This window comes from Aethalodelphis obliquidens, unplaced genomic scaffold, assembly GCF_003676395.1.
Source record: "Aethalodelphis obliquidens isolate GAN/ISIS:26980383/991018 unplaced genomic scaffold, ASM367639v1 scaffold41, whole genome shotgun sequence".
In the NCBI taxonomy this organism is placed as follows: domain Eukaryota; kingdom Metazoa; phylum Chordata; class Mammalia; order Artiodactyla; family Delphinidae; genus Aethalodelphis; species Aethalodelphis obliquidens.
Window position 1 is genome coordinate 17,456,121 of NW_020837985.1, and position 23,338 is coordinate 17,479,458.

General features: G+C 56.4%; 1 protein-coding gene and 1 long non-coding RNA gene across 9 annotated transcripts in view; one reads left to right on the forward strand and one right to left on the reverse strand.

The window, feature by feature from the left end:
- PPP1R16A (protein phosphatase 1 regulatory subunit 16A) overlaps positions 1 to 23,338 on the forward strand; it is a 28,934-nt gene that overhangs the window by 4,214 nt on the left and 1,382 nt on the right. For 3 of the 8 annotated variants that reach the window (XM_027132202.1, XM_027132201.1, XM_027132204.1), the window contains exons 2-6: positions 19,055 to 20,049; positions 21,222 to 21,292; positions 21,370 to 21,515; positions 22,616 to 22,938; positions 23,056 to 23,337. In XM_027132202.1, the coding sequence (XP_026988003.1) occupies positions 19,791 to 20,049; positions 21,222 to 21,292; positions 21,370 to 21,515; positions 22,616 to 22,938; positions 23,056 to 23,337 (1,081 nt within the window). In that variant the 5' untranslated portion in view covers positions 19,055 to 19,790. Of the gene's footprint in view, positions 1 to 19,003; positions 20,219 to 21,221; positions 21,293 to 21,369; positions 21,516 to 22,615; positions 22,939 to 23,055; position 23,338 lie in introns of those variants that run through there. The other 5 variants (XM_027132207.1, XM_027132200.1, XM_027132206.1 and 2 more) reach the window with 5 other exon arrangements.
- Positions 17,213 to 22,646, reverse strand: LOC113633775 (uncharacterized). Its single transcript, XR_003438324.1, has 3 exons — positions 21,697 to 22,646; positions 19,803 to 20,039; positions 17,213 to 19,096 (listed from the first exon to the last, which is right to left on the reverse strand). It is a non-coding gene; the product is annotated as an uncharacterized LOC113633775 (long non-coding RNA).

A 23,338-nucleotide genomic window follows, 5' to 3' on the forward strand; every position in this document is an offset into this window, starting at 1 on the left:
TGTGGCTCGCGGGCTCTAGAGTGCAGGCTCAGTAGTTGTGGCGCACGGGCTTTGTTGCTCCGCGGCATGTGGGATCTTCCCAGAGCAGGGCTCGAACCTGTGTCCCCTGCGTTGGCAGGCGGATTCTTAACCACTGCGCCACCAGGGAAGTCCCTACTTTTTGTTTTTATAGATTCACTGTCCCTTTTTTTTTTTTTAAGAATATCACATGAATGGAAGCGTACAGAATGAACACTTTTGTGCCTAACTTCTTTGTCCAGACAGAGCGTTTTGGAAATTCACATGGCTGCATGTATGTGTGGTCCGTTCTGCCTTTGTTGCCGAATGTCTGGTACCCACCGCATAGATACACCACCGTTTACTCTCTGTGCACACACCTGTTGATGGACATTTTGATTCTTTCCAGTTTTGGGCTGTTATGAATAAAACTGCTGTGAATACTCGTGTCTACAAGTCTTTGTGTGGACATATACTTTCTTTCTCTTGGGTTGAGTTGATAGAAATGATGGTTGAAATGCGTATTTGTGTTTAACTCTATAAAAAAGTACCAAACTACTTTCCAAAATGGTTGTATCATTTTACATTCCCAGTTCCATATCCTCTCGTCATTCTTTTAAAGTTTAGCCATTCTTGCGAGTGTTGGTAGCTCGTTGTGCCTTTAATTGGCATTTCCTTAATGATGAACGGTGTTGCGCATCTTTTCATGTCCTTATTTTATTGGCTATTTGTGTGTCTTCTTTTGTGATGTGCCTAATAAATCTTTTACCCGTAAGCATGGGCCGTTTGTCTCGTCAAGCTTTAAGGATTCCTTGTATGTTTAGGACGCAAGTCCTTTGCCAGACACATGTATTGCAGAAATGTTCTCAGTCTGTGGCTTGGCTTTTCATTTTCTTTCTTTCCTTACTTCTGTCCTTCTCCCTTTCTTTCTCTCTCTCTTTCCCTTTCTCTCTCTCTCTCTTTCTTTAATTTGGCTGTGCTGGGTCTTAGTTGCAGCACGCGAACTCTTAGTCGCTGCATGTGGGATTTAGTTCTCTGACCAGGGATCGAACCCACGCCCCCTGCATTGGGAGCACGGAGTCCTAGCCACTGGACCACCAGGGAAGTCCCGACGTTTAATTTTGTTGCCAGGGTCTTGAACAGCAGATACTTTTAATTTTGATGAAGTTCAGTTTGTCATTTTTTTCCCTTTATGGTTTATGCTTTCTCTTATGGTCAAGAGGTCAAGGATCATTGTTTTCCGTGGATATCCAGTCATTCCAACACCATTTTTGAAGACCATTCTCTCCCCATTGTATTACCTTAACAGCCTTGTTGAAAATCAATCGACAGTATATGTTTGGGTGTATTTCTGGATTCCCTATTTTATATTCATTGATCTTATTGCTAATATCCCACATATTTGATTATTGTAGCTTTATAATAAGCCTTGAGGTTAAGTAGTGTTAATTTTCCAACTTGGTTTTTCTTTTTCAAATCATTTTGGCTCTTCAAGATATTATGTAGTCCTATATAAATTTGAGAATTTTTACAAAAGGGCTTACTGGCATTTTGATTGGGATTGTATTGAAGCTACAGATCTATTTATGTAGGTCTCTGTTTTTTTGTTTGTTTGTTTTTGTTTGTTTGTTTGTTTTTGCGGTAGGGGGCCTCTCACTGTTGTGGCCTCTCCCGTTGCGGAGCACAGGCTCCGGACGCGCAGGCTCAGCGGCCATGGCTCACAGGCCCAGCCGCTCCGTGGCATGTGGGATCTTCCCGGACCGGGGCACGAACCCGTGTCCCCTGCATTGTCAGGCGGATTCTTAACCACTGCATCACCAGGGAAGTCCCCTATGTTAATTTTTTAAATGTTAAACCAATCTTTCATTCTTGGAATAAACCACAGTTGGTCAAGATGTATTATCCTTCTTATATATTCCTGGATTCAATTTAGTAACGTGTTTTAAAGAATTTTTGCAACTATTCATGAAGAAATCAGTCTGTGGTATTCTTAAATTGTTGTGTCTTTGGCTTTGGAGTCAGGGTAATACTGGCTTTATAAAACAAGTTGGGATGTGTTTCTTCCTCTTCTATTTTTAGAAAGCATTTTTGTAGGTTCTGTATTATATCTTCTTTAAATGTTTGTTATAATCTGCTAGTAAAGCCATCTGGGCTTGGAGTTTCTTTGTGGGAAAATTTTTAACTGGAAATTTAATTCCTTTGATAGATATAGGGCTGTTCAGGTTTTCTGTTTCTTCTTGAGCCCATTTTGATAATTTGTTTCATTCCGGTAATTTGCCCATTTATCTTAAGTCAAGCATGGCAATTTTTCTCTATAAAGGGCCAAATAGTAAATGTTTTAGGCTTTTCAGGCCATATGGTCTCTGTTGTGGTTACTCATCTCTTACTGTACCATGAAACAGCCATAGACAATACATGAACAAATGAGCATGGTTGTATTCTAATAAAACTTTATTTACAAAAACAGATGGTAGCCGATTCAGTCCATAGGCTGTAGTTTGTCGACTGCTGACTTAAGTTGTTAAGTTTATTATCATAAATTGTTCAGAACATTCTCATTTTTATCCTTTTAGTTGTCTGTAGGATCTATAGTGATATCCCCTTTTTCTTTCATGCTATTGGTAATTTTTGTCTTCTTTTCTTGATCAGTTCAGCAAGAGTTTTATTGATTTTATCAACATTTTCAAAGGAACAACTTTTAGTTTCAATATTTTTCTCTTTTTGTCTATTTTATATTTCATTAGTTTTTGTTCTTATTATTTCTTTTTACTTACTTTGGGCTGAATTTTCTTCTCTTTTTCTAGCTTCTTATTAAGTTGGAAGCTTTGGTCATTGATTAAGTTGGAAGCTTTGGTCATTGAAAGAAATAACCTTTCTTGTTATTTAAGCATTCAAAGGTAGAAATTTCCTTCTAAAACCTGCTTTAAGTGCATCTCACATATTTGATAGGTTTTCATTTTCATTCAGTTCAAAATATGTTCTACTTTCCATCTTGATTCCTTCCTTAGCCTGTAGGTTATTTAGAAGTATGCTTTAAAGTTTCCAAATATTTGGGAATTTTTCCAGATATCTTTTTTTATTGAGTTCTAGTTTAATTCTAATGTGGTCGGTGAACTTTCTCTGTATGCTTTCATTCCTTGTAAACTTATTGAATCTTATATTAAGTTCCAGCATATGGTCTGTCTTCCTAATTTTTTTTTAGGGTTAAATACATTTACAGTGTTGCGCAACTATCATCACTCTCAATTTCCAGAACTTTTTTTTCATTTTTTTTGCGGTACGCAGGCCTCTCACTGTTGTGGCCTCTCCCGTTGCAGAGCACAGGCTCCGAACGCACAGGCCCAGCGGCCATGGCTCACGGGCCCAGCCGCTCCGCGGCATGCGGGATCTTCCCGGACCGGGGCACGAACCCGTGTCCCCTGCATCGGCAGGCGGACTCTCAACCACGGCGCCACCAGGGAAGCCCTTCCAGAACTTTTTAATTACCTGAAGCAGAAAATCTGTCCATTAAACAGTACTTCCTTACTCCCCCTCCCCCCAGCCCCAGGCAACCACCATTCTTCTTTCTATCTCTGAATTTACCTATTATATAAAGGGAACTCATACAATATATGTCCTTTTGTCTGATACATTTGTAACACGTATCAGAATTTCATTCCTTTGCATGGCTGAATATTCCATTGTATGTATATACCACATTTTGTTTATTTCTTCATCTGTCGATGGGCATTCGAGCTTCTGCTTTTTAGCTATGGTGAATAATGCTGCTGTGAACTTTGGTGTGCCCGTAGCTGAGTCCCAGATTTCAGTTCTTTTGCTTGTATACCCAGAAGTGGAATATGCCTTTGCTATCACACTGCACGGTCAGCAGGGTCACGTTCTATTCCGTACCCTAGTTCACTGTCCTGTGGTGCAGAAGTTGGAGACGATGTCAGTCTTTCTGTCTTCAGAGCCAGGCATTGTGCACAAACTATGTCTCCTCATCTGTGGGCCTGTTGTCCCAACTCCTGCACCCCTAGAGTGTTTTCACCGGGCTTCAAGTTCGCAGGATTTGGCTGTGTTTCGTGTTACCAGTCTCCTGGTGTGTTTCTGGCCTCAGGTCATGCCCGGACACCTCCCCCACGCAGCGCCCCTCTCTCTGCTCTGGGGCTGCTACCTTCTTCCCTGTGACCTCAGGAATGTGTAAACTGATCATGAGCTCTCTTCTGGATGCCCCTCTAGTTCTCCTGCTAGGTGTGTGGAGGTTGCAGTGTGGTCATCTGGACCCCACACATGTCTTCTTCTAAAGCTTTGTGGCCTCAGTGCCCCTCCCCACCCCGTAACTCTCCAGCCCCGTGCTTCTGGCAGCATCTTGCCCAGCCCCAGGCCCAGCATCATTGTGTGTGACGTGTGTGTGGGTGACTGAGGTTCGAAGCAGAGCAAACCCAGGGTCACAATGCTGCCCCCTCCAGAGCCCACTTTTGTTATTTTGGTTTTAACACTGCTGTACTTGACAGACCTTCATTTCCAAGTCTACACGGTGAGGTCCTGGCCCATCAGAGTCATGAAGCCAAAGAGGCTGCGTGCAGCACCGCGGCAGCCGGGATCAAGCCTGTGGCCTGGCCTTTAGGAAGGTGTGGTGCTCAGGCCTCTGGAAGCCCGTCCTTTCTCCTCCTAGCTGAGCGTGGGTTGGCTTTTTGTTTTTTTGTTTGTTTTTGGCTGCACTGCGTGGCTTGTGGGACTTAGTTCCCTGACCAGGGATTGAACCCCGGACCTCGGCAGTGAGAGCACAGAGTGCTAACCACTGGACCACCAGGGTGGCTTTTATCCTCAGTTCTCTTTGAATCTCTTTTCAAATGCAGATGCCTCCAGCTGCCCAACTTCTTTCATTTGGCCATCTAGACTTCTGACACCTTGCTGTGAGTTAGTTTATTAGATTTCTTTCAGAGCTGGGTGGCAAAGGGAAGGGAAATGGACGAGGGAGCTTTGGAGTGCCCCTGGCTTCTGGGGAGTGGCCCTCCCAGGTTCTCCAGCCCCCACAACAGTGCTGCCACACCTTGCTGGCAGTCCCTCACTCACGTGGTCCAAACGGATCTCCAGTGCCTGCTCTGGCCCAGGGACCTAGGGGGCTGCAAGCACCGTGTGCACAAACGTGCCAGCGTCTTGGGGTCCTCCTTCCTCACAGGATTGTCAGCTGGGCAGTTGTAACAGAGCCAAATGAAATTTCATTTTTGTAGGTCACAGCTTTGAAATAGCTTCAATTTCCTATGGTTCTACTGCTGAGGGAAGTTTGAGGAGTATTGAGATCACTGAAAAAGGACACAGATCTCATGGGAGGGGTCAGGAAGGAAACTGAGGCCAGAAGATGAGTAGGAGTAAGTAAGCCAGAGAGGAGACTCGTTACAAAGCTACAGTGGGAGGACACTGTAGCACAGGCTTAGGACGGACGGGACAGAGTCAAGAGGCTCGGACAGGTTCACATATGTATGGGAACTTAATTTATTACCAAGGTGGTGCTGCAGAACAGCGTGGAGAGAAGCACCTTTTTTTTTCTTTTTTTAAAAATATTTATTTATTTATTTTATTTTTGGTTATTTTTGGTTGCGTTGGGTCTTCGATGCTGCACGCGGACTTTCTGTAGTTGTGCTGAATGGGGTTTACTCTTCGTTGTGATGTGCAGGCTTCTCATTGTAGTGGCTTCTCGTTGAGGAGCACGGGCTCTAGGTGCGCGGGCTTCAGTAGTTGTGGCGTGTGGGCTCAGTAGTTGTGGCTCGTGGGCTCTAGAGCGCAGGCTCGGTAGTTGTGGCACATGGGCTTAGTTGCTCCGCGGCCTGTGGGATCTTCCCGGACCAGGGATCGAACCCACGTCCCCTGCGTTGGCAGGCGGATTCTTAACCCTGCGCCGCTAGGGAAATCCCAAGAAGCAGCTTTTAAATAAATGGTGCTGGGACAATTGGATATAAATGTGGAAGAAAAATGCAACTGGAGCCTGTACTAGTTATTATTGATGTGTAACAAATTGCCTCCGAATATAGCAGCTTGAAACAACATTTATTGGGGCTTCCCTGGTGGCCCAGTGCCTAAGACCCTGCGCTCCCCATGCAGGGGGCCCAGGTTCAATCTCTGGTCAGGGAACTGGATCCCACGTGTCACAATGAAGAGTTCACATGCCGCAACTAAAAAAAAAGATCCCGCACGCAGCAACAAAGATCCTGCGTGCCGCAACGAAGACCTGGCACAGCCAAAGAAATAAATGTTTTTTCAAAAACCAAACAAAACCCCAGCATTTATTATCTCAATCTCTGTGGGTCAGGAGTCCAGGAGCAGCTCAGCTGGATGATTCTGGCTCAGGATCTCACACATTTTCTGAAGACTTGACTGGGGCGGGGAGTCTGCTTCCAAGCTGGCTCCCTTGCCGGTCCCAGTGGGAGGTGGCTGGCTTCCCCCAGAGTGAATGACCTAAAAGGGAGAGCAGGGATGTCTCAGTCACAGTGCCTTTCACATCCTAATCTTGGGTGTCACACTGTCACGTCTGCCACACTCTGTATTCATTATAAGCAAGTGACTAAGTGCAGCCCACATTTAAGGGGAGGGGAATTAGGCTCCACCTTTTCAAGGGAAGAGTGTCAAATAACTTGTGGGCATATCTTTAAACCACTATAGATTCCCTACTTTACACTATACACAAACACTAGCTCCAGGTGGACTACAGACCTAAATGTGATGGAAACTATGCTACTTTCAGAAGATAATATAGGAGACTAGTCTTTAGAAAGATGTCTCATCTGATTAATTCTTAGAGAACTGCAAATTGGCTGCAGGGCGATACCACGGCCCACACACCAGAGTGACAAAACGAATGTGTTTTGTATAAAGCAACTGGAATGTCTCTCCATTGCTGTTGGGACTGTAAACTTGTACCACTTTGAAAAGTAGTGGTAGCATCCATTGATGCATGTCATATAGGCTGCAGTTGGCGGCTGTGCACCAGTGTCTGTGGACAGGGTGTTCACGGCAGCCTGTCATTCACAGGCCCACACCCAAGCTGCCCTAGGCCCTCAGAAGTGTACCCCGAGCTGTGTAAACAGGCCTGTAGTGGACTGTTACTCAGCCCAAGGCAGAAAGCCTAGGGCACATACCTCAGAAGGGGTGGATCCCACGCCCATGACGGGAGTGAGGTAGCTCAGAGCATGAGGCCCAGCCCCACCTGGACGTTCAGCCGGCCAGCACTGCGCTCTGCTGTTCCGAAGGTGTATGGGGGTGTGCAGGCGTAAAGAGAAGCCAGGTGGTGACCACTGCGAGGGGGAGTGGAAGGAGGGCTCTGGGGAGCTGCTTGACACCCTCATGGGGTGGAGCTCACGTGGTTTTGTGTTTCCATTTTATGTGCATTGTTTTTTTTGCACTTTCTGTACTTGTATTTTTTTTTTTTTTTTTTGCAGTACGCGGGCCTCTCACTGCCGTGGCCTCTCCCGTTGCGGAGCACAGGCTCCGGACGCGCAGGCCCAGCGGCCATGGCTCACGGGCCCAGCCGCTCCGCAGCATGTGGGATCTTCCCAGACCGGGGCACGAACCCGGCAGGTGGACTCTCAACCACTGTGCCACCAGGGAAGCCCCTGTACTGGTATTGTTGACTTAAAACAGCCAGTTATTTTATCAGGAAAATGGGTTTATTTTAGAGGAGCAAAGAATTGCAATTGAGGACCTGCAATCCATGGGGAACCACAGGCAAGTCTGGAGAACGAAAAGAAGAAACTCTTTTATAGAGGAGAAGGGGAGTTGGGAGGGGCTGTTCTAAACAGAGTCCATTGGAGGAAACTGGGAGTTTGAAGTTTAGTGGTTTTTCATTGGTTGAGCTGTTGCCGGGCGGGGAGAAAATCTTCCTTCCTCCTGCTGGGTAGTAAGCGGTAACCTTCCTCCTGCTGGGTCTGCAGCTGAGGTGGAGTGACAGGGTGTGAGAGCTCCCCCTTCTGGCCTCCTGACTCCATTTTATTTTATTTATTTTTAATTTTTATTTATTTATTTTTTGGCTGTGGCTAGCGGGATCTTAGTTCCCTGACCAGGGATCGAGCCCAGGCCCCCTGCAGTGGAAGTGTGGAGTCCTAACCACTGGACCGCCAGGGAATTCCCCTGACTCCAGTTTAAATGAGGTTTCTGTTTATTAATTTTCACAGTATCACACTTCACAATAAAACGTTTTTAACAGGGCACCCCAATACGCTGGGGAAGCCTGTGTAGGAGCCCATCCCAGGCACGGGGACCCCTGTTCCTCCAGACCTGAGAGGCAGGGCATGCAGGACCGACACGAGGTCTAGCCTGGCTGGACAGTGGGGTGATGGGCAGGGCTGCTGAGTCTTGGCTGGGATCCTACGCAGGCCCTGGGCCCAGGATGTCATGGGCTGTGTAAGAAGCATGGACCTTTCATGGGGCCAGCAGGGCCTTAGGACCGTTTCACGCACGGGGGAGACTGGGTTGAGCCTTGCGATTTCAATGCCCTGGGGCTGCAGTGCGGAGAGGGGCTGGACCCCCGACTAGGAGCAGGGCAGCAGGTAGAGGCCCTGTGAAAGATGAAGACCCAGTGGGGGCTGGGGGCAGGAGTGGGCTGGAGGGAGGGGCCCCAGGATGGCACTCTGGCCTCACTTCTGGTGCTGTCAGTGCCCCTCCTTGAGATGAGGATCCAGCCATGCCATGGGTCTCCTCACTCCCGCCCTTACCTGCTCCCCAGTTCTCACAGCTGCCAGGTGTGCTCCTCTGGGCCTTCGCACCAACCTTCACTAGGCCCGGCCGCTGCTTCCTGCCCGTGAGGTGGGCACCTGGTAGCTGTGTGGGTCACCCGCCGCCCTTCCCTCCAATGCCAGCCTGGGAGGAGCAGGGCCGTGAGTGCTGCTGGTGGGTGGGGGGCGCGGGAGACGCTGGCCTCCTGCAGCCCGGGTCTGCCTCGGTGACGGCTGTGGTGTCGGGGTTGCCGCGCCACGCAGCCCGGGTCTGCCTCGGTGACGGTTGTGGTGTCGGGGTTGCCGCGCCACGGCGGCCGTGACCGGTGCTGAGGGCGCTCCCGGTGCAGCGGCACTTCCTAGGGGTCCTTGGGAGCCCTGAGGCCGAGCGCTGTGGGGGCTGCTGGGGGCCGGGGCCACAGGAGGGGCTGCTCATGGCGGGTTCCCCAGACCTGTGGGCCGTCAGGAGGCTCAGGCTGGGGCACGGTGAGAGACTGGGGCCTGGAGGAGGGGCCCCTCAGGGCCGGGGACCCGTAACACCAGCCCTGCATTGGCTTTGAGAGGCTTGTGCGTCTGGAAGGACCTGTGAGCGTGTCCGGCTGGGTGCGAGCGCGGCCGAGGGGCCCAGGGCTGGGCTCAGAGCGCATCCCGACGCGTGCTAAGTGCGGGCTGTGCGACGCTGCCCCTCCCCAGTCTGCTGCTAGGTGCTGGGGAGGCTGTTAGCGCCCTTAATTCTTGAGTCCACGCTTCTGCTTCTGTGACCAAGCGCAGCCTGAAGCCTCAGGGGATCGGTGTGGATGCGGCACTCGAGTCCCCAGCCCAGGTCCCAGTTGGCCAGCTGTCCTGGGAATATCCTCTGTAGCGCTGTCCCCCATATAGGCCCAGTGTGGGGCCCGGACACGTTTCTGTTGGGGACAGTGCGTGGAGTGGGCGGCTGGTGGAAGGTGTATGGTCCACGGGCACCCCCGTGAGCAGGGACAGTCACGGTCACCCCGCGCCTTCCCTAATGCTCGGTCTCCCCACGGGTGGGCGGGCAGGTGCCGGTGTTTTGGGTTGCGTGTGCATTTCCCTGATGACTGTTGACCTGGGGCCCCTCATTGTGTGTATTGATGTGAAGGGGCTCCTGAAGTCTTCGGCCCATTTTCCAATTTGGTGGAGGTTTCTTAGTGAGGTTTTTTTTTAAGTGTTTATTTATTTATTTATCTTGGCTGTGCTAGGTCTTAGTCGTCGCACACGGGATCTCCGTTGTGGCACGTGGGATCTAGTTCCCCGACTAGGGATCGAACCCGGGCCCCCTGCCTTGGGAGTGCAGAGTCTTACCCACTGGACCACCAGGGAAGTCCCATTTAGTCGTTCTTTTTATATCAGTTGTTTTTACCACTTCCTACTCTGTGGCTTGCTTTTTCACTCTTTTTTAAATTTTTTATCTTTTGCGGGGATCTTAGTTCCCTGAACCCGTGTCCCCTGCAGTGGAAGCACGGAGTCTTAACCACTGGACGGCCAGGGAAGTCCCTTCACACTTTTAAAATTTCAGTTTGAGGAGAAAGGGTTCGGGAAGCCCCGAACCCTTCCCCTGTCCCCAAGGGCACATGGCTGTGGTGCAGAGTCTGGTCTGGGACACAGGCGTGGACGCACTCCATTGACCCTTTCAGATTTTACCAGTTTTACGTACACCCAAGGGTGTGCGCACACAGGTGCGATCTGATCACTTGTGTCGAACGGTGTGACCACCACAGTCGAGGACCCTCGGCTGCCCTATGTGGCCCTGGCCACCTCCTTCCTCACCCCACCCCCACCCCATTGAGAATGCTGGGTGGACCGGGCCACGCAGGATGTGACTGGGGGAAGAGCAGAGCACCGTCCATATCCATCCTGGCCGTGTGCATCTGTCGTGGGCTCTTTTCATCGTTGAGGGGTGTTCTGTGGGGTGGGTGGACCGGAGTGTGGTTAACTATTCACCCAGTGAAGGACATCTGGGTTGTTTCCAGTTTATGCATGAAATTGCTCTGAAATTCACGTACAGGTCTTTGTGTGAAACCCTTAAGTGTTCATTCTCTGAGATAAATGCCCACGAGTGCAGCTGCAGGGTCGTATGATAAATGCATGTTTAGTTTTAAGAAACAGCAGACTGTTTTCCGGGTGGCCGTGCGCCTCCCATCCCTAGCAGCGCTGGGCGAGACCCGTCCTTGTCCCGTCCTTGCCGTCTGACGGCCACTGTGATTTCCGTTTGCATTTTCCCAGTGGCCAGTGCTGTTCCGCATCTTCTCGTGGGCTTTGCTGCCATCCGCATCCTCTTTAGTGAAATGCCTGTTCACATTTTGCCCCTTTTCTAATAGGAGTGTCTGTTTTCTCACTGCTGAGTTTTGAAACTTCTCTGTGTCCACTAGATAAAAGTCCTTTGTTCTGTTTGTGGTTTGCAAATATGTTCTCCAGGCAATAGCATGTCTTCTGGCGCACTTCACAGGGTCTTTAGCAGGACAAAACGTCTAAATTTTGATGAGGTCTATCTAATTTGTCATTTATGGACTGTGCTTTTGGTGTCCAGTCTTCATAGATGCTGTGCTGCCTCACCTTTCATGTGTAGGCGCACAGCTCACCTGGGGGTGGGGTCAAGGTGAGCTTTTGCATGTGGCTGTTCAGCTGTCCCAGCGCCATTTATTGAAAAGACTCTTTTTCTGCTGCTCTGCAGTGTCATAAATTGAATGTCTGTGCATGTGTAACTGTTTCTGGACTCCGTTCTGTTCTGTCAGTCTATTTCTCTATCCCTAAGCACTTCAGATTTGTCTCTTTTTAGGATTGTACTGACAATTCTTGCCCTTTGGCATTTCCTATTAAATGGAGAATCAGTTTGTGAATTTCAGATAGAACCAGTGGGATTTTGATTGGGATTGCATTGAATCTTAGATGAATTTGGGGGAAAATGGCATCTTTAGAGTTCAGTCTTTTGACCCCTAAGCGCAGTGTGTCCCTTTTGGTCCTTCTCTCGTGTTTCAGTAAGGTTCAGTGATTTTCTGTGTGGAGACCTTGTACATCTTTTATTAGATTTATTCCTAGACATTGATGCTTTTGGACACTTAGTATTATAAATACCATCATTACAATTTTTTATCTTCTAACTGTTGCTGGCATTTATAGATATAATAGATTTTTGTACATTAACCTTGTATCTATCAACGGGACTTCCGTGGCAGTCCAGTGGGTAAGACTCCGTGCTCCCAATGCAGGGGGCCCGGGTTCGATCCCTGGTTGGGGAACTAGATCCCGCATGCAAGCCACAACTAAGAGTCTGCATGCCACAACAAAGATCCCGCATGCCACAACTAAAACCCGGTGCAGCCAAAATAAATAAATAAATATTTTTTTAAAAAAACAACTTGTATCTATTACTATTGCTGTGTTCTCATATTCTAATAGTTTTCTAGAACCTTTCAGGTATTTATCATACACAATATGTCATTCACAAATACTGAGTTTTTTCCTACCCTTCTTGTTCTTTTATACGTGTACGCGCGCGTGTGTGTGTGTGTGTGTGTGTGTGTGTGTGTATATATACATATATGTATGTATGTATGTATTTTGGCCACAGCACGCGGCTTGTAGGATCTTAGTTCCCTGACCAGGGATCAAACCTGGCCCCTCAGCAGTGAAATTGTGGAGTCTTAACCACTGGACAGGCAGGGAGTTCCCCTGCCCTTCCTATTCTTATTCATTTTCTTTCTTTTTCTTGCCCAGTTGCACTGGCTAAAAGTGTTAATACAATATGAATGGAACTAGTGATAGCAGACACCCTTGTCTCCTCCAGAAGGGTTTGCTGTGTTTGTAAATTAGGTTGGGAGCGTCACTCTGCCGAGGGCAAGGGTCCAGAGGAGAGAGCTGATGCTGAGAGATTGTCCTGGAGGATCCTGGGGTGGGGCTGGAAGGCCCTGTGGGTGGGCGCAGTGGCTGGTGACTTTTCCACAGGGGTGGATGTCCTCTTCTTATGGCTTCTGTCTTGTCAGGAAACGTGTCGGTAGCTGAGTGTGAGGATGCAGAAGAGAAGGGGAGAGGGAAGCTGTAGGGTTTCCCGAAGCTTTAGCGCTGTCGTGTCTGAGCGGGGTCTTCAGTCAGCAGCTTTGCTGGTACATTCAGAGTTGGGGCCGTTGCGTTGGGCCGCGCCTGGGACTTTCTGACAAGCTCAGTGAAGTGGCAGGGCCAGGGAGCGTGTGCTGATGGGGCTTGAAGCTGCTGCTTGAGGACATGTCATCCTGGGGCTCTGGGGCGCTGGAGGCAGCAGTGAGCTGGGAGGGGTGATGGGCAGGGAACCGGGTGTTGAACCGAGATGCCGGGGTGGGGTCGGGGGTTACTGGAGGTGACAGAGTCTAGGGCGTCGTTGAGGCAGAGGATGAGGTCACTGGCAGGAAGAAGAGGTCAACACCGAGGGGCAGGGAGCTGAAGGGTGGCGCACGGGAGTTCAGGCCTGATGCAGCGGTGCGGCGACGCGTGGGCGGGGGCGGGGGGGGGGGGGGGGGGCGGCCGACGGGCGATGGACGCGTCAGCCAGGACTCTTGGGGGGAGCAGGGGGAAGGGGCTGCAGGCTGCAGCAGGAAGAGGGGTCGTGGCACTTCCAGGCCTGGGGGTGAGGCGGGGAGAGGAAAAAGCAGCCCCGGAGAAGGCTGGCGGGAAGGGAGCAGGGAGGAGGGGCCGCGGTCGGGGGAGAGCAAGGGCTGAGTGATGGGGCTGAGGGCGTGGGGGGATGCTGGAGCCTGGCCCCCGGGGAGGGTGTCAGGACTGGGGGGCAGAGAGCAGGGTCAGGAGACCCCTCCTCTGTGCCACGTCTCTCACGAAGCCTCTCTCGCCTCCCGCGCACGTCGTCTGAGACTCTCAGGAGGTGGGGCCCCCACCACGTCCGAGCCCACTGCTCCTCCGACTCGGGGACTGCTGCTGGGCCGCCGCGAGGAGACCACCTGTGTGCCTGCAGGGCGGGCCTTGGCCGAGCAGGTCCGAGGCTTTCTACACTTGAGTAGTTACTCAGGCGCGTCCTTTAGGGTTGGCGCTCTCAGCCTTTGTGGTCCAGCCGCGGGTGCCGTCCACGCTCATGTCCTACTTCCAGTTTGCATGTGTTGATTATCAGGGAGTTGAGTATCTATCTGGATGTTTCCAGGGGGATCCGTGCTCTGTCCCTGTGTGCGGCCGTCATGATTGACGTGAGGACCACTTTGTCCTGTTTATTGCAAATGTTTTTACTCAGTTGACCGTTTGTCTTTTGATTTTATAGTTTCGTTTTGAATTGTTTTGTTTTACAGCGCACACATTTAACAGATCTAGCGCAGTCGGATGCATCAGTTTTCTTTTTGGTTTCTGGGTTTTGTGTCAAGCTTAGAAAGGCTTTCTTTCCCCTTTGCTGGGGTCACACAGACGGTCTTGCCTTCTTACTGCTGGCACTCCTGTGGCTTTATTTTTCCTGCGGCTGTGTCAGTGACGCATCTGGATTGGTTCTGGTGTGAGGAGAGAGGTGGCGTCCCGCCCTGCCGCCCACTGGAGCAGGCCTTCCCTGAGGCCCCCGCTCAGTTCTCCCGTTTGTGCCTCTGCTGACCACTCACTTGCACGCACTCTCTCCTGGGCGTCCTGGCCCCTGCTCGCGTGGACGCTGCTCGGCCCGCTCCTCAGGCCTCCGTCCTCCGTCTGCCCCTCACTGGTGCTTTCCTCGCATCAGGCAGCCTGTCCTGCCCTCCGGCTGTGGCTCCTCTCCTGTCCACCGCTGCCGGGGGTGTGTGCGGGTCCCGTCGTCTCTCCTGCCAGGTCCCCCCACCCCCCAGATCCGATCACATCACTCATTTGTCTGGAAGCCTCTGGGCTCCCCAGGCCCAGGCTGAGGCCAGCTCCTCTGCTGACCCTGGCACGGGCTGGTCCTGTTAGTCCCCGCCCCCCGAGGCTGCACCCGATACCTGACAGGTGTGCTCACACCTGCCCTCCCTGAACAGAGCCCCAAATGTTGTTCCGAAGAGGTTTACCTTCACGTGGCTCAAAATCGAAACAACAGGAGTGACCCAAAGCTCTGGTGCCGCCCGCCTGCACCCCCGCCCCGCCCCCGCCCCGCCTGAGGCCCTTCCCGTTGCTTCTCTCCTGTCCTGTGTTTCTGATACAGGTTTACGTGTGTGCTCACACAGAAGTTGCTTATCATGTACAGATTTTGCACCTTTTTTCCTTCACTGAACAGTTTCTTAGTGACCTTCTCATGAGGGTGCATAGGAGGCTTCCTCATAAGCCCCTTAGGGCCTTACTTAATGACCCTTTGATAGACGTGTAGGACGAAAGGCTGCTGCAGTGAGGGGCCTGATGGTAGTGCTGTGGGATTAGCTTCTAGAACGTTCTAGAACAGGCCTGCTGGAGGCAGGTGTGTGCCCCTGGGGCACCCCCAGGTCGGCTCCTCCATGGGTCCCGCACCAGTGCGAGGAGGAGCCCGCCGCCCACCCACCCAGCTGCTTGGCTCCTGGCCTCTCCGTCCTTGCTGCGCACGCCTCCCAGTGCCCCCAGCCCAGCCCGCCCCGCTGCTGCTGGCGGTGCCCCCGACCCCTCCCTGGGCCCGTCAGGTGGGCCCTCCTCCCCACCAGCGCACGTCCTGCGCCTGCTCTGAGGGAGACCAGTTTTCCTTGTGCCCCGACCCTAGGCCACCCCCAGGCCAGGCCCGTGGGGCAGGGCTGGGGACGGCACAGCCAGACCACTGGCGGAGTGTCTGTTGTGAGCCGGACCCTGCCCTTGGGGCGTCGGGTTCCCTCCCTGAGCAGGTCCCCACCCGAGGTCCCAGCACGTGGCCCTGGGCATGGACCGGGTGGGCCCCCAGCTGGCTGGTCCTTTGCGGGACGAACGGTGCCCTTGGTGGACTTGTGCCTGCGGCAGCCGGATATGCAGCGGGGATGGGAGGCTTCCCAGGTGAGCCGGGCTGGGGTGGAAGGGTGAGGGGATGGGGCAGGGGGTCGGCCAGGGGTGAAGCCCAGCTACTTGTGGTCCCCGAGCAAACAGACGCCCCGCCTGCAACGCGGCGCGGTCAGCTCTGCCTCGGCGTTTCGGCAACCAAGCCCCAGCCCCTCGCCCATGACATTTACATGCCCTCACCTGCTGACGGGCACGTTTGTGTGTGTGACTCTGCAGGATGGCGACACACACGTTGCTCTTCCCAGAGTGAGGAGCAGCTGGTCACTCCCCATCTTCTGCTGTCGTAGATAAAGCCACAAGGAAAACCAGCTCCAGCAACCCTTAAGCAGGACAGGGATGCGAAGCCCCCAGAACCTGAGGGGAGGTGGGCACCCCACTCCCCCTCCCCCGCCCCTTCATCTCTCCTTTCTTCTCTCTGAGCAAAGCACAGCCTCCCTGTCCCTGGGCGAGTGAAGGGACACTTCCCGACCCTCAAAGGCTCTGGGGTCTTGCTACGCTGTCCCTGATTCTCACAGATGCTGGGAAGTGGGCATGAGAGGCAGGACGGTGGTGTCGTCAGCAGGGCCCCATGGGTTTAGGCCTCAGTTCCCCAGGTGGGAGGTGGGGATAATGACAGGGACCTGCCGGTGCTGGGGCTGGGACTGTGGTTGGGGAGGGGCCGCTGAGACACTCAGGCCAGCGTGTGTCTGTCCACACCGAGGGCCTGGGCTGGGGCCCATGAGCCGGGTGTCAGGGGTACTCTCCACAGACTCTGGACATAAGTGCCGTGGGCTCAGAGGATGAGGGGCAGTGGCCACTGTCCTTCCAGAAGGCTCCTCCCACCTCAGCCCCACACTCCCATGCAGCGCCTCAGGCATGGAGCTGAGAAGTGGAAAAATCGTCCAGATTATCTCTGTTTGACATTCCAGGGAGGCTTGGGGCAGGATTTGTGGACTGAGGCGGCAGCCGCCCTGCTTGGCCCCCTTGGCCTGGGTGTGGTGCGGTGGGCAGTTGTTGGGACTCCACTGAGCTGTCCTGGCCTCTGTGGCTCAGCTGAGGGGTGAGTCTTGCAGCTTGGGGGGACCGTTCCTGGACTGCGTGGCTAGGAGGAGGCGGAAGAGTGGGGCTTGAGGAGGGGGGACAGGCGGAGAGCTCAGACTCAGCCTGGGGGGGCCGGGGGCTGGGCACTGTGCTGCCCCCCGTGGAGACTGTTCCAGGGTGGGCGCCCACTGCAGCGGGGTCCTGACACTCCCTGGGGTCACCTTTCTCTCAGAGGAGGCAGTCCAGCGGCCCAAGGACCCGCCCAAGGTCACATGCAGACTGTCCTCAGGCAGCTTCCAGCAAGGAGTACTGCTAAAGGGGCCCAGAGGGGACCTGGGGCTTCAGGCAGGTGGGGCCCCCAGAGTAGGGGGCTGAGGACCCGGTTGAGCTGCTGTAGCCCAGCAGGAGACCAGAGTCTCCAGTGTGCAGTGCCCGGGCCGTTGGGGGCCCACAGGGAGCAGGTCTCTATCCTGAGCCCCGTGCTGCCTGGGGCACAGGGGTGGGCCTGGGTGAGCCTTCAGATCCTGCCCCACATGTATGTTCATGGGTGGCTTTCAAAATAAGAAAACAACAGCTAGAAAACACAACATCTGTTCAATTTGAAAAGCTGGTGGTTACTCTATTTTAGGTTGTTTTCTGTCCCCTACCCTGCTCCCCCGCATGCAGGGGTCTTAGCTCCCCGATGAGGGAATCGAACCCGTGCAGTGGAACCATGCAGTCCTAACCACTGGGCCATCAGGGAAGTCCCCTCTAGGGGAATTTCTGTAGGACGTGGGCGTCAGAATCTCTTTTCTTCCATAAAATGATGGGGTAGATGACATCTCCTAAATCTTGTCAAACTTAACAAAATCGGGCTGTGGCTCTGATGTTGGCGCCCACTTGGAGAAGATGGTCGCTGAGGCCCTGTGAGCCCGCTCTGCCGTGGAGCCTTGGCCTGCAGGGGACCTCCTCCCTCGTGGACAGGTGGGGGCAGCATCCTCTGTGACGGGGTCGGGGGTGGCCCTGGGCAGAGTGCGTTGCTCCTCCTTCCCGCGTCTCTTGGGGCAGGCTCTTCAGAGACCTACCCCAGACAGGTGAAGATCCCATGTGTGGGCTGCAGGGGGTCCCAGCTCCCTCCAGGGGAACCTGAGGCTGCCTGTGAGTGGCCAGCAGGGAGGGAGAGTCTTACAGAGCCAGTGAAAGCCCTGCCACGCCTTGGGTTTGGTCTGGGATCCACCCCCAGCCTAATGGGTGGGGAGTTGCCACGGTGCCTGCAGGCCTCCTGCCTGTCTCGGTCAGGGCAGAGGTGGGACTTGGGGGATCCAGGCAGGGGGGCTAGGCAGCTCATCTGCAGAGGTGGCCAGCTGGGGGCTGTCTGCCTGGAGGGCTCTTTCCTGTCCCCTGGTAGCCTCTGAGGCCTGGCTCGCAGAGCGGATAGCTGGAGTACCAGCAAAGTCCAGGGCGAGGCAGAGCTGTAATGCGAGGCTCCCAACACACTGGGGGTCCCGGGGCAGGAGGGACCTGACCTCACTTGATCTGGCCCAGGACAGTCCCCCTCCAGAAAGAAGGGGGCACTCACTGAGACCCCTGAGTACAAGTCTGGCCAGAAGAAGCCTGGGTCAGTCTCTAGATGGCCACAAGGTCTGGCCGAGTGGGAACGGGGACTCCCGGTGGGCAGGCTGAGCTGCCGGTGGGTACCTTCTAGGTGGAGCATGGCCATGGCCTCCCGAGGAGTGTCCTGGGATCATGCCTAGTGAGCACACCGGGCGTGCTGCGCAGGACGGGCCATGGTGGGGACTGTGGGGCTGTGCCCCAGCCCAGCTGCCGGCCCACCTGTCTGTCAGGCAGGCCACCTGCGCCTGCATTCACACAACCAGGGCTTGGACCGCCGCCCAGGATGGCAGAGGGAAGCGAAGCACCGAGTGGCCTGAGCTAGAAACAGAAAGCCCGGCGAGGAAGAGGCCCAGACTCGGGTGTTGAGGAGCTGGGGTGCGGGGCAGGCCAGGCCAGGCCCTCCGCCCTCCGCAGCTGTGGCCGAGCAGCAGGGCGGCCCGGTGTCCAGGCGGCAGGGCCTGCTCTCGGGAAGGCCTAGGCCGCACAGCGCTCGGGGAGTCCGGGAGAGCCCAAGGAGAAGGTGACCTTGGCCAGCCGGCCCGGCCCAGGGCGCACAGGTCAGGGGCGCTGCGGGGCAAGGGCTGAGCCGGAGGCCTCGAGGGGCCGCCTCTTAGGAAGGCCGCAGCGAGCTGGCAGTGCCGGCCCTGCGCCCCTCTCTCAGCCGCACAGCCTGCAGGCCCTTGCTGGAAACGGCGAGCGTGTGGGCCAGACTGCGGGCACTGCCAGCCCCCTCCCCTCCGCCAGGATCTCCCGGGCAGGGCTCGCCCTCACACAGGGCGGGGCTCCGGGTGGAGCCGTCGCCGCCGTCTGGCCTTGACGCGCTTCCTGCTTCCTCCTCTCAGGCCAGCGGGAGCGCCTGCCGTGCACAGCTGGGCCGCCGGCTCCTGCGAAGGGGACGCCTTCCTGAAGACACAGTTGCCAGGCCCGCTGTACCCTCGGTGCCCTGGCCGCTTAGAGAGCCTCGGCCCCAGGCGCTGGGGGCCGGACCCTGGGACTCTGGACACACGCCCGCCCAGGCCCCCTGTGGCCACACCTCCTCGTTAGCACCGACCCCAGAAGGCTGGGGGTGTGGGGAGGAAAGGCCCCCGCCATGGCTGCTCCTAGACCCCACCTGGTCCCCTAAGGCCTGTTAGGTGAGAGGGGCTTTTAGGGCTCCCGGGGCCTCTGCCCCTTGCCCTGGCCTCCTCTTCCCCTCGGCAAGGCGCCAGCGAGCTGCAACTCCGTTATCTGGGTCATTAGCTTCAGACCCTGAACTGAGGCTGGCCGGGTCCAGGACGAGGGAGGGAGGCCTTGTCCATCGAGCAGCCGAGGTGCCAGGGCCCTGGGAGGCCGGCTGCAGGCGCCCTCCCTTGCTGCCCTTTCTGCCTGGGGCCCGGGCCCCTCATGGCTGCCCGGGTCTGGTCACAGCGGGGGGCCTCCTGACCCAGCCTTGCCAGGGGCAGAGGACACTGAGCCTTAGAGAGGGGATGCCCCCCAGGGCGCCAGTCCAGCCAGCTGCCCCGCCTCGCAGGCCCAGCCTGGCCCCCGCGCTTCCCCGTCCGGTGCCCCCAGCAGCCCCCCTGGCAGGCAGCCCCCGCCATGGCCGAGCACCTGGAGCTGCTGGCAGAGATGCCCACGGTGGGCAGGATGAGCACACAGGAGCGGCTGAAGCACGCCCAGAAGCGACGTGCCCAGCAGGTGAAGATGTGGGCCCAGGCCGAGAAGGAGGCCCATGGCAGGAGAGGCCTGCGGACGCAGTCACAGAAGGAGGTGGCCGACGGCCGGCCACAGAAGCGGGTCCTCTTCCCCCCCAGCGTTGCCCTTCTGGAGGCGGCTGCCCGGAATGACCTGGAGGAAGGCGAGTGTGGGCCAGCCATGCACGGCAGGCAGCCCTGTCCCTGTCCCCCGGCGCAGGCCTCGAGAGGTCCGCCAAGGGCGAGGCCCAGCGTCCTTAGCCACAGACCCCAAGTGGTGGGAGCCCCAGGGTAGCCCTCACAGGCCAGCCTGCGGAGGCTCCTGCAGTGAAGGTGAGGCCTGAGGGGGTGGGCGGGGGCCCTGGGTGGGCTGGGAGCCGCCCAGTCTTTGCCGCCTCTGGCCAGGGCGCTGGGCTTTGCTCTGGACACCTGCTTGCCTAGGTCCTGAGCCTCCATACAGGAGTACGGTGGAGCCCACCTGGGCAGGTTAGAGCACGGGGAGTGGGGCTCCCCGTACGGCCTGGCTCCCTCGATGCCTGCCCCTGGCTCTGCCTCTGAGTTCTCCCTTCTTCCCATCAGAACCTTCCCAGACAACAGGCCTGAACTTTGGGCAGGCTTCCTGTTCCTTTCCTGTGCCCACATGCTCACAGCCCCTCTGCTCTCCTGGGAGGCTCCCGAGTGTGCCTTCTGCCTCCCTCCAGGGCAGAGGCCTCTGCCGTAGAAGCTGGGGTGCAGAGGGCAAGGAGGGGCAGGGTGTGCCCCAGGCCGGTGCATGGGAGCTGCGGGGAGGGTGCAGCCAGGGAGGGCCAGGCCCGGGCACCTTGGGCCCACACTCTTGGCTACAGCGGTGCAGGGCTGGGGGGCTGCAAGTGCCAGAGAAGGGGTGTGTGTGTGAGTGTGTGTGTGGGGGGTGTGAGTGTGGGTGTGTGTGAGTGTGTGTGCGTGTGAGAGAGAGCAAGAGAGGAAGGCTGGGGGAAGCATGGGACTTGACAGGGATGGCTGACAGAAGGTACCAGCACCCAGGCCCGGGGGACGACAGTGGAGGCGGCTGTCACACAGGAGGGCCCTAGTGCCATGACTCAGGAGGGCGCCCTGCTGGAAGGTAGAGGCAGAGTGCTGCTGTCTGTACCCCACTTAGGGGCCCAGCTCCTGAGCCCTCGGCCTGGGCTCTGGTGTCCCTCCTGCCACCTGTACCACCGCCTCTCTCCCCGTCCTCTGCTCTCCCAGCTACACACAGCCGTCAGCCCAGGTACCCCAGGTGCAGGGACCTGAGCAGGATGGCGCTGGCCTGTGGTGGGACTCCTGTGCCCTGAACGCGCCCCCCTCCTCTCTGCAGTCCGTCAGTTCCTCGAGAGTGGGGTCAGCCCTGACCTGGCCAATGAGGACGGCCTGACCGCCCTGCATCAGGTCAGCCTCGCTGAGGGTGCGAGGAGAGGACGGGGCCCCGGCCCGCGGCTCGGGCACTCAGGCCACGTGCTTTGCAGAGCTGCATCGATGACTTCCGGGAGATGGTGCAGCAGCTCCTGGAGGCTGGGGCCAAGGTCAATGCCCGTGACAGTGAGTGCTGGACACCCTTGCACGCCGCGGCCACCTGTGGCCACCTGCACCTGGTGGAGCTGCTCATTGCTGGGTAGGGCCCGCTGGGAGCAGGTGTGGCTGGAGTGGGCGTCTCTATCAGGGAGGGGCTGCAGCTGGGCCAGGGCCAGGCAGGACCTTCCTTGCAGTGGGTAGTTCATCTGGAGACACCGCCCAGGCATCTCATCTCTGTGGGAAAGTGTGCCTGGACCCTGGCCTCTTGTGTTCCCACTGACCTTTGCTTACCCTGCCGCACCCTGGCGTGCAGAGCGGGACCTGGGCCGAGACCACGGATGCTGCCACCCCAAGGGAACTAGCACGTATGCAGGGCAGTGTGGTCCTCCGCCTGCCAGGCTGCTCACACCACGAAGAGCGTGGAACTCCTTTAGGACAGGCCTTGACCTGCTCTGGTCTCCTGGCCTTCCCAGGGTCTGCATAGAGAAATGCCGTTCTGGTCAGAGCCACGAGGGAGAAATTGACAAGGGGGTACCTGGACACAGGTGGGGCCGTTAACAAGGAGGGCAGAGCAGGGCTGTGCTCCTGAACAGCCGCCTTGGTGAATGGAGAGGGTGGTCAGCTTCGCCAGGACCCAGGAGTCCCCCGCTGGCTGGCCGTGGAGCAGTCTGGGCAACACTGGTGGGTGTGGGGGTGGATGGCAGTGGCTCCCGTTTGCACACAGATGCCTTGGAGTGGGACGGGCTGGGTGTGCAGCGTCACGGGGCAGCAAGGGGGTGCGCACAGGCGGCCCCTAGCCCCACTCCATGCCCCTCCACAGTGGGTATCCAGCCTTGTGTTTCGGGCCCTCCTTCAGCTCCCCACAGTGCTCTCCTGACACCCAGGCTCTCTCCCCACCACCTTCTGCTGCCTGGGGCCCCCAGAGTCTTGGCACCCCCTCGTGGCAAGTGGGCCCACTGTACATGTTCATGGGGGCAGAGGGGTGCCAGGAACCTGAAAAATCAGACTTGGTGGAGACTGCAGGACAGCCCACCTGGCCCCAGGACAGCACCCAGGGCCAAGGGGCCGCCTCTCACTGCGGCAGGTGAGGTCTGGGCCCCTCTGAGGCAGCCCTAGGTGGAAGGCCTCTGAGAGGGTCCTGGGGGCCTACGCTGGCGGAGAAGGGCCCTGTGACCAGCGCCCCATCCACCCTTCCCGCAGTGGTGCCGACCTCCTGGCAGTCAACACGGACGGGAACATGCCCTATGACCTGTGTGAGGACGAGCAGACACTGGACTGCCTGGAGACGGCCATGGCCAGCCGTGGTGAGTGCAGCCCTGCCTGCCTGCCGGGGCAGCAGGGCGCAGGGCGCGGCGGGTGGTGTGCTGGGGGTGGAGCCCTGAGCCCGCTGCCCCGCAGGCATCACCCAGGACAGCATCGAGCGGGCCCGGGCCTTGCCCGAGCTGCATATGCTGGAGGACATCCGGAGCCTGCTGCAGGAGGGGGCAGACCTCAATGCCCCCCGGGACCACGGCGCCACGCTGGTGAGGACGGGGCCACGCGGGATGCAGGCAGGGGAGGCTGCTGCCAGGACGCAGGCAGGGGAGCCTGCTGCCGGCCGAACCAGGGCCGGGACTCAGGGGCCGGCGGTTTGCCTGCAGCTACACATCGCCGCGGCCAGCGGGTTCGGCGAGGCGGCTGCCCTGCTGCTGGAACACGGGGCCAGCCTGAGCACCAAGGACCGCGACGGCTGGGAGCCGCTGCACGCAGCGGCCTACTGGGGCCAGGTGAGCACCTGCGGGGCGGTGGGGCCGGGCGGGCTCGGCGGCTCCGCAGGCTTCAGCAGCCCGGGCTCGCCGACCCACAGGTGCAGCTGGTGGAGCTGCTCGTGGCACACGGGGCTGACCTGAACGGCAAATCCCTGATGGAAGAGACGCCTCTCGG